The 16315-nt window shown below is 43.0% G+C and overlaps 1 protein-coding gene across 1 annotated transcript in view; it reads right to left on the reverse strand.

Moving 5' to 3' along the window:
• DNAH3 (dynein axonemal heavy chain 3) overlaps positions 1-16315 on the reverse strand; it is a 594186-nt gene that overhangs the window by 223913 nt on the left and 353958 nt on the right. The window contains exon 33 of the mRNA XM_075319752.1: positions 14392-14611. Within this exon, the coding sequence (XP_075175867.1) occupies positions 14392-14611 (220 nt within the window). The remainder of the gene's footprint in view (positions 1-14391; positions 14612-16315) is intronic.

The following is a 16315-nucleotide window of genomic DNA, read 5'->3' on the forward strand; positions in this document are numbered from 1 at the left end:
TCCACCCAGCTACATCCCAAGGTTCAACTTGCTGATCAGTGTCATTACTGCAGTCAACCTACTGTACCTGGAAAATACAGTACAGTGGAACCTTGGTTTAAGAGTAACTTGGTTTGGGAGTGTTTTGTAAGACAAGCAAAGCTTTTTACAAATGTGTAACTTGGTTTAAGAGCAATGCTTTGCAATAAGAGCAAAAATCCTCACTGTGCACACTTCCGGTTCTATCCTTTCACTGCGCTCTGACCAGCTCTGGAGGTAACTTTCTGTACATATGCATTGTATACAGTTTACCATTGTACAGTACAGTATATACTATATAGCATGTCTATCAATTTGCATTTGTAGATACAGTATTGCACTTTTCTTTCTGCTAACCAGTGCAGCACATTACTTATACTATACCTCTCGCACACCAACAATTCTATTGTAAGCTAAAGTGCAGTTTAATTTGTTTTTATGTTTTTTACTGTATTGTACAGTATTTTGTGTTAGTGTACTGTAATAATGTTATATGAATACAGTACATTATTTTGTATTACAGTAATAAATTTGCATAAATACAGTAAATATTTTTGGGTTGTGAAACGAATTGTCTGTTTCAATTGTTTCCTATGGGAAAATTCGCTTTCATATAAGAGTAACTTGGTTTAAGAGCGCACTCCCGGAACCAATTATGCTCGTAATCCAAGGTTCCACTGTACTTATTTCCTTATAATAAGTACAGTAGAGACCAAATGTTTGGACACACCTCATCTCTAGAAAAACTATTAATAGGAGACTTTGTGCAGCAGCCTTCATGGTAAAATAGCTGCTAGGAAACCACTGCTAAGGACAGACAACAAGCAGAAGAGACTTGGTTGGGCTAAAGAACACAAGGAATGGACATTAGACCAGTGGAAATCTGTGGTTTGGTCTGATAAGTCCAAATTTGAGATTTTTGGATCCAACCACCGTGTCTTTGTAGAAAAGGTGAACGGATGGACTCTACATGGCTGGTTCCCACCGTGAAGCATGGAAGAGGAGGTGTGATGGTGTGGGGGTGCTTTGCTGCTGACACTGTTGGGGATTTATTCAAAATTGAAGGCATACTGAACCAGCATGGCTACCACAGCATCTTGCAGCGGCATGCTATTCTATCCAGTTTGCGTTTAGTTTGATCATCATTTATTTTCAACAGGACCATAACCCCAAACACACCTCCAGGCTGTGTAAGGGCTATTTGACTAAGAAGGAGCGTGATGGGGTGCTACGCCAGATGACCTGGTCTCCACAATCACCAGACCTGAACCCAATCAAGATGGTTTGGGGTGAGCTGGACCGCAGAGTGAAGGCAAAAGGGCCAACAAGTGGAAGCATCTCTGGGAACTCCTTCAAGACTGTTGGAAAACCATTTCCGTGACTACCTCTTGAAGCTCATCAAGAGAATGCCAAGAGTATGCAAAGTAATAATCAAAGCAAAAGGTGGCTACTTTGAAGAACCTAGAATATAAGACATATTTTCAGTTGTTTTACACTTTAAGTATTTCATTCCACATGTGTTAATTCATAGTTGTGTTGTCTTCAATGTGAATCTACAATTTTTAGAGTCATCAAAATAAAAAAAACTCTTTGAATGAGAAGGTGTGTCCAAACTTTTGGTCTGTACTGTATGTGCCAAATTGGGTTTTTTTCATGGGTTTTGTCTGATATAATGATGAACTAACAGAGTTAAATAGATGGGCAGAGTGCTCAAAAAGGGACTAACATGTAATCTCAACCCTATTTTAAAATGTGCAATTTTATTAATATTCATTAAAATGTATCCACAAACAGACAGACAAACATATAAATGAGAATGGATCACGTTATCCTTGTAAATAACCAAGGAGTTTTATATACACACTCACTTTAGGAAAGGGAAGGGAAACTAATATAGCCCTATAAGGGTAGTGTATCCCTACCTAACAATGGAGGGTATGACACCATAAGTTACCGGGCGCCCCCGTTCCACGTCGGCTCTCCCTCTCCCTGACCCTGATATAGGGATGGGATGGAAAGCCCTATAGTGGTGCTTGCACAGTACAATATATATGAGTTCCCAAATGGTAATACTCCTCCCTTTATTGTTTTCCTTAGATCAAGAAGGTATCAATTTACTGATCTACAACCAGGAATTCCTACTCATGATACTAGCACTGTACAAGACGTATAGACTTCTATTCCTAATAAATTATCTTTATGCAAGGTAGTGATCCATAAGAGTTATTTACAACCACATATGTTACAGGGTGGTATACCCCAAAAGTATATTACAGTCACCTAGAGTCATATCACAAGGGGCTCAGATAATCTCCCCATTATACCCCAGGAGCTGAAAGAAAAATGGGATACAGACACCCCTGCAAATTACTGCAAAATAGAAAAGGTTGCTCCAATCATATTCTATATAATATAGTATAACAGGGAGAAAAGATGAATTACTTCCCTGAGAAGCAGGAATCCAGGCCTGCCAGGCCTCAACGCGTCTCTCCTCTCCCTTCAGAGGTTCATCAGGAGGCTAAGGGGAGACGGCAGCGGGTCCTGTTCAATAACAATCCATGGCTGTAAGCCTATATAATGATGAGGTTGTGTTTTGATGAAGACAGAGGTCATTGTGTTGAAACCACTTTGCCTACGGCTCATGTCAATCCCACAACTGGGTGATTTGGACAGCAAGTCTGTAGACATTACTGGCATGTCAATATGTTTTCTATGAGTGTACACCAATCAGCCACGCCAATTAAACCACTGGGCGGAGAAGTAAATAACACTGATTATATTGTGAGAATGGCTCCTGTCAAAAGGTGAGATATATTAGGCAGCAAGTAAACCGTCACATCTTGACGCTGACATATTAGAAGCTGGAAAGATGAGCAAAGCGTAAGGATTTGAGCAACTTTGACATGGGCAAAAATGTAATTACCAAATTAATTTGTCATGTAATTTCGAAAATGAGGTCTTTTGGGGGGTTTTCTCGGTATCCTGTGGTTAGTATATACCAAAAGTAATCCAAGGAAGGTTTACAAGTGACAAGGTGATGGTCTCCCAAAGCTTATTAGTACATAAGCTCGGAGATAACTAGAAACAGGCGCTCTAGTAATTGTATCTCAGCAGAACGAGTTTAACCATTACATGAGGTCTTTTTGGGGTTTCCTCGGTATTCAGTGGTTAGTACATACCAAAAGTAATCCAAGGAAGGTTTATAAGTGACAAGGTGATGGTCTCCCAAAACTCATTAGTATATAAGCTCGGAGAAAACAAGAAACAGGCGCTCTAGTAATTGTATCTCAGCAGAACAAGTCTAACCAATCATCTTTTAAATGATGAAGTTAATAAGTGTAAATTTTACCGAAAAGCTCACAATGGACCCGGCAACGTCTTTTGCCTTACACTTTTGACATTTGAGTTATCGTAGATCACTAACTCTCATTTAGAATGTCAATAATGCCAGTCACGGAGATAATGGATGGATGCGTGAGAGATGGATCGTTCTTACACGTTCTGACAGTATAATGGGAGCATTGCAGGCTCTTACAGAGCTTAATAGACTTACTGGTATATGATATTACATGTGTGAGAAAAATCTATTAAAATAAGTGAGATGGTTTTGTGTTTTACAATAGATGACAGAAAATCCATGCACCCCCGTATTAATAAAAGTGCATTTTATTGGAGTGTTTACATCTATTAATGAAAGCGAAGAAATGTACACGGCAGTATTTTACCAAAACACTGTCACAAGTATATACCTGTGATGGAATTAGGGCAAGATAACACAAAACGGCAGAAGACCACACTGACAACACATTGTAAGAAACAACTGACGGTTCCATATGTGGTTTATATGGGTTTTATGCCGTTTCCATTCACTTTTTTAATTATTTTATGTGGTTTTGGAAAAGTTGTTATTTCTCTATTCATGAAAGTTGGATAAAATCCTCAAATGTGTAAGAAATATCTCAATTTGATAATGACCAAATTTATGTCTCTTGGTCCTTAACTTTAATTACCATATTTTTTGGATTATAAGATGCACTTTTCCACCGGAAAAATTGGGAGGAAAATGAGAGGTGCGTCTTATAATCAGAATGAACTTTACCAGGAGGTGGTGGAGAGGGGTAGCTTAGGCCTGCGGGGTGCTGTGCTGCAGTGCAGTGGGCTGCTATGCTGCGTGTGGTTAGGCAGAGGCATCCTGAAGATGTCGGTGTTGCGGGCTTCAAATAATAGCGCCCGAAGTCAGCGCTTGCGCAGATGAAGCTCTCAGCTTAAGATCTTATCTGCACACACTCCGCCTCTGGCCCATTGATCTCCCAGCAGTGGACTTAAGGAAAATGGCCCTTGGAAGTGGCGCATGCACAGATGAGATCTCGGCTTGTCATTGAACCGATCTGCGCACGCGTCACCTCCGGGTGCCATTTCTTTGAAGCCAGTTTCTAAAAGTTACCTACTTCCCAGCATCTGGGACATCCACTGGTTATACTGCCCGCAGTATGGACTTGCTCCACAACTGCCTCTGCCTCCTGTGACCCCGCTATACCACCACTGCCGCCACCCCCGCGGTAAGACAGCATTGGATTGTAAGACGGACACCATTTTTTAACCTTTTTTTTCCTCTAAATTTAGGCTGTGTCTTATAATCTGGTGCGTTTTATAAACCAAAAAAAACAGTAAGTGTGATTGTAACATAATTCCATGAAAAAAATTCTATGAAGAAGGCAGAAGTAGTTTATTACTACTTCTGTCTTCTACTTTACCAGCTATAGAGAGGTAAATGAGTGCTATGCAATGAGTAGAAGCTTCGACAATGCTGGCGATCACATATGATAGCTGGGTATCTGCCAGCATAGCAGGCCGGCTATGTTGTCACTGTAAGGAACTGATTTCCCCTGAAACTGGGGCTCCTATTGATGCCCCATTACAGTATTAGATAAAATAATCAAGGCAGAAAAAAAAAATGTTAACCAGAGACATTTTATCTTTTAGCAGACAAATAAGGTCCTTTCTTTTACCTAATTTGTTTCCTAAAAGATAAAACAAAATTACAATACATATATTATAATACAATTTCAATGTTGAGGAGTGTACACTTCTCAACATAATCACAAAGGGAAGTACACCCCTCACAGTTTTATAAATTGTTTATTATATCTTTTCATGGGACAGCACTGAAGCTCTGACCCTGTGATACAATGTACAGTGTCGGTGTGCAGCTTGTATAACAGTATAGATTTGGTGTCCTCTAAATAATTTATCATACAGCCAGTAATGTCTAAACTGCTGGCAACAAAATTGAGTACACCCCTAAGTAAAAATGGTCAAATTGTGCCAAATTAGCCAATTTCCCTCCCCAGTGTCATGTGGGTCATTAGTGTTACAAGGTCTCAGGTGTGTATGAAGAGCAGGGGTGTTACATTTGGTGTTATCACTCACACACACTCTCATACTGGTCATACTGGTCAAAAAAAGAATCGTTGCTCTACATAAAGATGGCCAGGTCAGTGCTCCAACTTGATAGCGACCCTAAACACACCTCTAACCACTGCCTTGCTAAAGAACCTGAGGGTGAAGGTGCAGGCTAGTCAAGCGTCTACAGACCTAAACCCTATTGAGCATCTGTGGGCAATCCTCAAATGGAAGGTGGAGAAGCGCAAAGTCTCTAATATCTATCAGCTCCGTGATGTTGTCATGGAGGATGGAAGAGGATCCAGCGGCTCCTGTGACGCTTTAGTGACCTCCATGCCCAAGAGAGTCAAGGCAGTGCTTCAAAATAATGGTGGCCACACAAAATATTGACACTTTGGGCACAATTTGGCCATCTTCTCTTAGGTGTGTATTCACATTTGTTGCCGGCGGCTTTGACAATACTGACTGTGCATTGAGTTATTTAGAGGGCAAACCATATTTATACTGTTACTGTCACACGGAGTTTTGCATGAACTTCACCGACTGTCATAGCAGCGTCAAGCACTGTTCACATTGCAAATTCTGACACTCCGCCCCATGGTTCTCTGGCATCTCTGATCAACAAAGCCAGACCTGGGCATTGGCCACAGGCCCCCTGCCAAGGATCGCACTTTCAATTGTATCTACATTTTGCAGATGATGATACCATTGAAAGCAATGAGGAGAGAAGTAGCGGAGTGCTCCCTCTCTCATCATTCTCCTATTGTGTCTGCGGCGCTCTGACGTGTCAGCACGGCAGAGCACGGTAGTGTCACTGCTGCGCGGCACTGTGCTGCTGAGATGTGCACTTTGTGCATAGTGGCAGAACATTGGACACGCTGAGAAAACCGGAGCAGCAGGGGAACAAGGAGAAGTGAGTATTTATGTATTAATCACGGTGGCCAGAGGACTGTGGGGGCTGCATACTACTATACGGGGGTTGCATAAAAGTATATGGGGGCTGCATATTACTATATGGGGCTGCATACTTGTATAGGAGAGCTGCATACCACTATATGGAGGAATATAAGGGGTGCATAATACTATATGGTGGAATATAAGGTGTGCATATTACTATATGGAGGAATATGTGGGCTGTATTATATTATATAGAGGAATATCGGGTGCGTTATAATACATGGAGAACTAGGAGGACTGTATTAAACTATATGAAGGACTATGGGGTGCATTATACTATGTGAAGGACTATGGGGTGTACATTATAATATATGGATAACTATGGGGAGTGCATTATAATATATGAAGAACTATGAGTGCATTAAAATATCTGGAGGACTATGAGGTGCACTATAATACATGGGGGAATAGTGGTGCATTAGGCAATATGGAGGACTACGTGGGGCCTATTATACTTTATGGAGGACTATGGGGGAGCACAGTATACTAAATGGAGGACTATGTCAGGTCCATTACTCTATTAAGGACTATGTGTGGCCCATTATACTATATGGAAGGCTTTGTGGGGCCCATTATATTATTTGGAGGACTATGAGGGAGCCTTTATACTTTATTTGAGGGCCAGTATACTGTATGCAAACATATATGCAGTGTGAAGATTTGTGTGGCATCTATCATAATGTGATGAGGGCTGTGTGGGGGCCATTAAACTATTTGGAGAGATAGTAGGGGTTATTATACTATATGTAGGCCCATTATACTGCATGAAGAGCTGTGTGGGGGTATCAGTTGGGGATCTTACTCTATCGGGGTTATCATTCATTGCCAGGGTAGTTGAAGGGGGGTACAGTAGGGCCATCATACTCTGCTTGTGTTGAATACTGTGGAGGAATTCACTGTGGGGTATCATACAGTGTTTGTGGGGCCCTTTTTGCTGTCATTATACCTTATGGCTGCAATGAAAGGGGAATATAAGGGCTTCAATAGGAGGAAAATTACTTTGTAATAAGGGCTGTAAAGTTGTGAAGTATGCTTCTGTGACCCAGCCAGATATTATTATTTTTTATTTTTTTTAGGGGGGGGGCAATTAGAAGCTCTGCTATGGGACCCAATGATTTCTATGTACGCCCCTGGTTGGTCTGTGTGTTTAGGTGTCCGAGAATATCTGGAAAGTGTTGCTTTTTGCTTGGAGTGGTTGTGCAGTTTACCAGTCGTCTTGTTTCCTCCCTGCCCTTGTTTTCCTCCTCTTCTTTTATTGTCTCATACTGCTGTGAGCACATCTTGTGTTACAGAGTTTTGGTTTCCTCTGTCTGTCATTACGGGGTAGAAAGCATACGCTTTATTTAAAATCGCACAATGGGGCATGAAAGCAATGTTAGAACTAAGTAATCAACGCAATTAAATATAATTTCCTTCTTTGAGGAATAAAATCTAGACAGAGGTGAACAGACCACAAGGAGAAAAGACTATTCGGTATACCTGCCGCATTGTAGGGAGAGGCTGTTGGACATATTTTCACGTCTTCTTACGGCTTGTGCACACGACTGATTATATTGGACGAGTGCAACCTGTGCTTTCCACAGATCGCACTCATACCCATGTTATTCTATGGAGCTGTGCACAAGTCCAATTTATTTCCTTGGGCTGAGAAAGAAAAATCGGTGACGTCTGATTTTGATCCATGTGCCAGATCAAAATTGGCAATGCAAATCTATGGATCCGTGGAAAACTTAGGACCGCACTTGGATGACATCTGAGTGTCGTCTCATTTTCATGGGCTGGCATAAAGATAGAGAGTGTTTTTTTTTTTTTTTCCTCTACCTCCGACAACAACTGATCCCACTCTGATCAGGGTCTGATGAGCATATTTTGTCTCAGGTGGAGACAAAACGATTGTGTGCACCTTCCCTAACTGCGGGATCCAGTCATGGATTATGTAGATAAGAAGGTCATGTTACTAGAGGGTCTTTTAAATGGCGCGATTATCGTCTGAATGGATGTTTGTACAAATTTTTAGTTCTCAATCCCTGCCAACGCTATGTCTAGGAACTAACCCAATTCTCATGTCCTTTGTTTTGACATCCATTGTCCTTCTAGGGTGGTTTACGCTTCATCACCATTCTACCAGCACTAGGGGTGCTGCAACTTCCTTCCCACCGACTTCCCAACATACAGTTAGGTCCAGAAATATTTGGACAGTGACACAAGTTTTGTTATTTTAGCTGTTTACAAAAACATGTTCAGAAATACAATTATATATATATATATAATATGGGCTAAAAGTGCACACTCCCAGCTGCAATATGAGAGTTTTCACATCCAAATCGGAGAAAGGGTTTAGGAATCATAGCTCTGTAATGCATAGCCTCCTCTTTTTCAAGGGACCAAAAGTAATTGGACAAGGGACTCTAAGGGCTGCAATTAACTCTGAAGGCGTCTCCCTCGTTAACCTGTAATCAATGAAGTAGTTAAAAGGTCTGGGGTTGATTACAGGTGTGTGGTTTTGCATTTGGAAGCTGTTGCTGTGACCAGACAACATGCGGTCTAAGGAACTCTCAATTGAGGTGAAGCAGAACATCCTGAGGCTGAAAAAAAAGAAAAAATCCATCAGAGAGATAGCAGACATGCTTGGAGTAGCAAAATCAACAGTCGGGTACATTCTGAGAAAAAAGGAATTGACTGCAAATGAGATTTAATGTTGATAAATGTAAAGTAATGCACCTAGGACGGAGTAATCCTATAGCTGCATATACATTAAATGGAAGTAAACTCGGGACTACAGAACAGGAGAAGGACTTGGGTATTCTCATTACAAATAAGCTGAGCAGCAGCACTCAATGTCAAGCAGCAGCTGCTAAAGCAAACAAGATTTTAGGGTGTATAAAAAGAGAGATTAGATCCCGTGATCCCAACGTACCCTCTATAAATCACTTGTAAGGCCACATCTGGAATACGGGATCCAGTTTTGGGCTCCACATTTTAAAAAGGACATTCAGAAGTTAGAGTCAGTTCAAAGGCGGGCAACTAGACTATTACAAGGAATGGAAGGCCTCCCATATGATGACAGGTTGAAAAAGTTAGATATGTTTAGCTTAGAAAAAAGACGTCTCAGAGGAGATCTCATTTATATGTATAAATACATGTGTGGTCAATATAAAGGACTGGCACATGACTTATTCCTTCCAAAGACAGTACTAAGGACTAGGGGGCACTCACTGCGAGTGGAAGAAAAGCGATTCCGAAACCTAAATAGGAAAGGGTTCTTTACAGTTAGAGCGGTCAGACTGTGGAATGCCCTACCACAAGAGGTAGTAATGGCAGATACTATAACAGCTTTTAAAAAAGGGCTGGATGATTTCCTCAGTACACAAAACATTGTTGGTTATAAATGACTTAGTGACTAAATGTAGAACTGGTGGAGGAAGGTTGAACTAGATGGACCTAGGTCTTTTTTCAACCTAAGTAACTATGTAACTATGTAACTATGACTGGTGAGCTTGGGAACTCAAAAAGGCCTGGGTGTCCACGGATGACAACAGTGGTGGATGATCGCCGCATACTTTCTTTGGTGAAGAAGAACCCGTTCACAACATCAACTGAAGTCCAGAACACTCTCAGTGAAGTAGGTGTATCTGTCTCTAAGTCAACAGTAAAGAGAAGACTCCATGAAAGTAAATACAAAGGGTTCACATCTAGATGCAAACCATTCATCAATTCCAAAAATAGACAGGCCAGAGTTAAATTTGCTGAAAAACACCTCATGAAGCCAGCTCAGTTCTGGAAAAGTATTCTATGGACAGATGAGACAAAGATTAACCTGTACCAGAATGATGGGAAGGAAAAAGTTTGGAGAAGAAAGGGAATGGCACATGATCCAAGGCACACCACATCCTCTGTAAAACATGGTGGAGGCAACGTGATGGCATGGGCATGCATGGCTTTCAATGGCACTGGGTCACTTGTGTTTATTGATGACATAACAGCAGACAAGAGTAGCCGGATGAATTCTGAAGTGTACCGGGATATACTTTCAGCCCAGATTCAGCCAAATGCCGCAAAGTTGATCGGACGGCGCTTCATAGTACAGATGGACAATGACCCCAAGCATACAGCCAAAGCTACCCAGGAGTTCATGAGTGCAAAAAAGTGGAACATTCTGCAATGGCCAAGTCAATCACCAGATCTTAACCCAATTGAGCATGCATTTCACTTGCTCAAATCCAGACTTAAGACGGAAAGACCCACAAACAAGCAAGACCTGAAAGCTGCGGCTGTAAAGGCCTGGCAAAGCATTAAGAAGGAGGAAACCCAGCGTTTGGTGATGTCCATGGGTTCCAGACTTAAGGCAGTGATTGCCTCCAAAGGATTCGCAACAAAATATTAAAAATAAAAATATTTTGTTTGGGTTTGGTTTATTTGTCCAATTATTTTTGACCTCCTAAAATGTGGAGTGTTTGTAAAGAAATGTGTACAATTCCTACAATTTCTATCAGATATTTTTGTTCAAACCTTCAAATTAAACGTTACAATCTGCACTTGAATTCTGTTGTCGAGATTTCATTTCAAATCCAATGTGGTGGCATGTAGACCCCAACTCGCGAAAATTGTGTCACTGTCCAAATATTTCTGGACCTAACTGTACATTACTCCTGCTATCATCCAACCCCAGTTTTATGAAAATTGAGAGCAGAGAGAAAAACAACCCACCTCCCTTCCTGTAATCTGTTAGGCTAGGTTCACATTTCCGTTGTTTTGCATCAGTCACATGCGTTGCTTGACGCTTGTGACTGATGCGTTGTACAACGGATGACAATAATTGGAATTAGAAAGCGTATTCCGTTGTAAAACGAGAGCGAGAGAACGATCAGCTGATCGCTCTCATTAGCCGGCCGCCGGGAGATCAGCTGATCGCTCTCAAAAGCTGGCGGCCAGGAGATGAGCTGATCACTCTCAAAAGCTGGTGGCCAAGAGATCAGCTGATCACTCTCAAAAGCCAGCCGCTGGGTGATCAGCTGATCGCTCACAGAAGCCGGCCGCCGGGTGATCAGCTGATCGCTCACAGAAGCCGGCTGCCGGGACATCAGCTGATCGCTCACAGAAGGCGTCTGCCGGGTGATCAGCATTCTAAATTCTAAGGATTCCGTTGCTCAAAAATGTTACAAGCTGCGTTCCTGCCGCCCGACGGTCAGTCGTTCCACGACTGATCAGTCGGGCGGAGGATGCAACGCAAGGGCATCAGTCGCAATCCGCCGCTCATACAAGTCTATGGGAAACAACGGAATCCACCAAACAGATTGCATTGTTTATCAGAGCGGCGGATTGTGACTGATGCAAAACAACGGAAATGTGAACCTAGCCTTACCAGTTTCTCTGTTCCTCCTACAGACAGATTACACTTGACAAAAGGCTAGGTTGCCAACAGTCCAGAAATTTCAGGACAGTCTGCAAAAATAGGGTACTATTTTGTCCTGTCCATAAAATTAAGGTCTCTGATTTTTTGGAAGCTGTAAAATCTTATACAGATTTTTTTGACTGTAATTATCATCATTTTACAGTTTAAAGTAAAGACAGCTGATGTCTTCATATCAGAATTATGGGCTGTAGATATTTATCACTTATAATCATAGTGGCTTTCTAATGTGTCCGTAAAAAATATTGCCTGGCCGTGATTTTTTGATAAGCGGTCCAGACAAAAAAATAAAAAAGTAAAACCCTGGCGGACTTTCAAAAACGAACGCAGAAGGAAAGTTTCTTTTGACTTTCCCATGATGCTACACAAAGAAGCAGTGTGTTTCAGGTGTGCATTAAAATATATCCACAGGTGAGTCTCTAATTAACTCAGATGTTGCCAATAAACCTCTCCTTCCTGAGCGGTATGATGGCTGGACATTCCCATCTTGTTTGTACTTGCATACAGTTGCTTGTACAGATGAACAATGCACCTTCAGGTATCTGGAAATTGCACCCAAGGATGAACGAGACTTGTGCAAGTCCAATCTCTTCTTGAGATCTTGGCTGATTTCTTATGACTTTCCCATGATGCTACACAAAGAAGCAGTGTGTTTCAGGTGTGCATTAAAATACATCCAGAGGTGTGTGTCTAATTGTGGCGCCCCTGCGGCTCCAGTCGTCACAGAGTACTGCACCTCATTTAAGGTGCGGTATTCGCCTCGGGTAAGGAGGGGGTTAATCACTGGTGTTTCACATTCACACTTTACATACAGCTTAGGAGCCTTCTCACTGGCGAGCTGGACTAGGGTAGGCAGCGGGTTGGCCATCACGAAGTATGGGACTTCCCGGTCACTAGGACAACCACCTGGGGGGCGGGTTCCACTTGCGGTAGAAGTAGGAGCAACCTTACTCAATCTTCAGTCAGTCTAGCTGGGACATCAGTTCTGGCCACACGACACCACCACCACCTTCTTCCTTTTTTTTCTTTCACAGGGCCTGAGGCTTGGAGCGAGAGGCTCAGACCGGGTTCCTCACTACTGGAGGGGCAACTCTTAGAAAGGACACTTTATAAACACCAGTGGCTTCTTCCAACTTATCCGAGGTCGACGAGAGCCCATCACAGCGGGTGACCGGTACTTCCCGGGTGAGCGGCATATGAGTCAGTAAAAACACCTTGAACTGCAGCAGCCGAGTCAGACTCTTATTACCGGCACTGTCGTCCCGCGCTTCGGCGCCAATGGCCACCGCCACTACAACCCACATTATCATCCTCCCCGGGGCCCGCTACACCTGTGGGAAGCGATACCATCTTTGCTGCTATTACCATCTGCCCTGGAGGAGCTAATCCCTAGCTGCGTACCACAGGTGGCGTCACGACAAACATCCACCTCCTAGCCCCCTTTTATTGTGGATACCTCAGGGCAAGAAGGCGGGCAGCGCCAACCGTAACATCCCCAACACGACATCACCGGCCTGGCGACAAGTAAGGTTAACCCCCTGCCCCCTGGGTGCCACATAATTAACTCAGATGTTGCCAATAAACCTAGCAGAAGCTTCCAAAGACATGACATCATCATATGGGCTGTCCCATATTGTTTAAATGCATACTACTCTTAAGGGTGCTTTACATGCTAGCGATAGCTAGCGATGTCGTGCGAGATAGAACCCGCCCCCGTCGTATGTGCGACATTTGGTGATCGCTGCCGTAGCGAACATTATCGCTATGGCAGCGTCACACGCACATACCTTTTCAGCGACGTCGCTGTGACCGCCGAACAATCTCTCCTTCAAGGGAGAGGTGCGTTTGGCGTCATAGCGACGTCACTGCGGTGTCACTAAACGGCCGGCCAATAGCAGAGGAGGGGCGGAGATCAGCAGCCGGAACATGCCGCCACCTCCTTCCTTTCTCATTGCCGGTGGAGACAGGTAAGGAGATGTTCGTCGTTCCTGCAGCGTCACACATAGCGATGTATGCTGCCGCAGGAGCGAAGAACAACCAGCGGTATGCACCACCACCGATATTTTGAAAAGGAGCGATGTGTCAACAATCAACGTTTTTAGACGTTTTTGGGATCGTTGCACGTCGCTCCTTGGTGTCACACGCTGTGATGTCGCTAACGGCGCCGGATGTGCGTCACTAACGACGTGACCCCAATGATACATCGTTAGCGATGTCGCAGCGTGTAAAGTACCATTTAGTGTATGTAAACTTTTGACTTTGAAGAAAGTAATAAAAATTATTCTGGCATTTGATAAATATAAATATTTTTGGTTCCTAATTGACCTAAAATGGGAAAAGTTTATTCTGATTTCATGTCAGATAGTGAGAAAAACCTGCAGATGTGTCTTTATAGATAGTGGATGTAAACTTCTGGCTTCAACTGTATTTTGCCTATTCATCACATTATCTCTCAGGTGAGATCAAATCGTTTGAAAGTATGGAAGACTATATAAGTTTTGAGTGGAAAGGCTCTTTTGCTTATTTCTGCAGTGAAGGAAAATGATGAAGGCGAGCCATTGTTCATATGATAAAGAACTTGTAACGACTCATTGTCTGATTACCTCGAAGAGAGGGACGTCTTGTGCCAAGAATTTCGCCAGGTTGACGTCTAGTAGTGCTCGCAGGAGAAGCACGCTCTCATCCTCTTCTGGATACTTAAGCTTCAGGTTGCCAGCGGCAGTGAGGACAGATTTCACGGCCCGCATCCCATAGTCGTAGTGGTGCTGAGATGACAGCTGCTCCGAGCACAGCCGGTAAGTGGCCACAATCTTCTGAGCCAGGCTGAGAAAAAAAAGAAAAGTAGATCATCTACACATGCAGAAAATCCCGTCAGGCTCATTGTTAAATATTCGGGATCGGATTTTGCTCTACCTAGTTCTATTCCACTATTTGTCACTAATAACAAACCTAATGCAAGTCTATGGAGAACCTGAGCAGTTTTCGTGAAGATTTCCCAGAAAAATGCTCGGGTTTCCCTTTGACTTGCATTAGGTTCGTTTTTGGTGATGAATACTGGAATAGAACTAGGTGTTCGGAGAGTATAATCCGAACCCGAATATTTCACTGTTCACCCATCTCTATTAATAATCTCATCAATATACAAAGAAATTACAAATAGAGAGTGCTCTTAGTCTGATGCGAACAATGATAAGTGCAGAAACTATAATAAGTTCTTAAAGGGAACCTGTCACTAGATTTGGGGCCTATAAGCTGCGGCCACCATCACTGAGCTCTTATATACAGCATTCTAGAATACGGTATATAAGAGTCAAAGGCCGCTGTGTATAACATAAAAAACACTTTTATAATACTCACCTAGGGGGCGGTCCGGTCCGATGGGTGTCGCTGCTCTCTGGTCTGGAGTCTCTTATCTCCGGTCCGGCGCCACCTCTCTGCTGCGATCTCCGTCTTCCCTGCCCAGTGTGGATTACGCGTCTATGTCATCCACACAAGTCAACATTGTGCTCCTGCGCGGGCGCACTGTGATCTGACCTGCTGAGGACAGATCAAAGTACTGTAATGCGCAGGTGCAAGGAAAGGTTAAGGACCGCCTGCGAACGCATACTACAATTCTTTGATCTGCCCTGAGTAGTGCAGATCATAGTGTGCCTGCTCAGGACCTCAATGCCAGCTAGTGTTGATGACGTAGGACACGTCATCTACACTGGGGTAGTAAGGAGGATGGCAATCGCTGCAGAGAGGAGGCGCCAGACTGGAGAGAGGAGGCGCCGGACCGGAGAGCAGTGACACCCATTTGATTTGAACCGCCCCTTACACGAGTATTCTAAAAGTGTTTTTTTACATTATGCAGCACGGCCTGGGCTCTTATATACAGTATTCTAGAATGCTGTATATAAGAGCCCACTGGTGGTTGCAGCAACTTACAGTCTCCAAATCTGGTGACAGGTTCCCTTTAAAGGGAATCTGGCACCTAATTTAAGAGCAACATCATGTAGGGGACAGAGACCCTGATTGCAGCGATATGTCACTTACTGTAATTTTCATAAAATCACTGATTTATCAGCTGATGATCAATGGAGGACTAGTAAACCCGCTGCCATGTAGTCCACCATATTCATGAGCTCTGCACACCCTCACCACTGATTAGCACCTTTCTGCATATGCACAGTGCACACAGAAAGATGCCAATCAGTAGTGTGGGTGGAGTTGTACGGAGCTCAGCATTCAGAGAACCGGCAGATAAAATTGATTTTATCAAAACTGCAGAAAGCAGCCTAATAAGTGACACGTCGTTGGAATCAGGGTCTCAGCCCCTACATTAGGCTGCTCTCAGATTACATAGTAAAAACTTGCTGACAGATTTCCTTTGCTTATTATTACACAATTAATATACCAATATTTTGCTAATAAAAAATACAAGTAAACGATGGAAGGTGGCCTTCAGCTATCCGGAAACGTCTTCTTTAGTAAATACTATTATTCCCCATAAAATAACAATTCCGGAGCACATTTTCTTAGAACTCT

This window comes from Anomaloglossus baeobatrachus, chromosome 7, assembly GCF_048569485.1.
Source record: "Anomaloglossus baeobatrachus isolate aAnoBae1 chromosome 7, aAnoBae1.hap1, whole genome shotgun sequence".
NCBI classification, from domain to species: Eukaryota; Metazoa; Chordata; class Amphibia; order Anura; family Aromobatidae; genus Anomaloglossus; species Anomaloglossus baeobatrachus.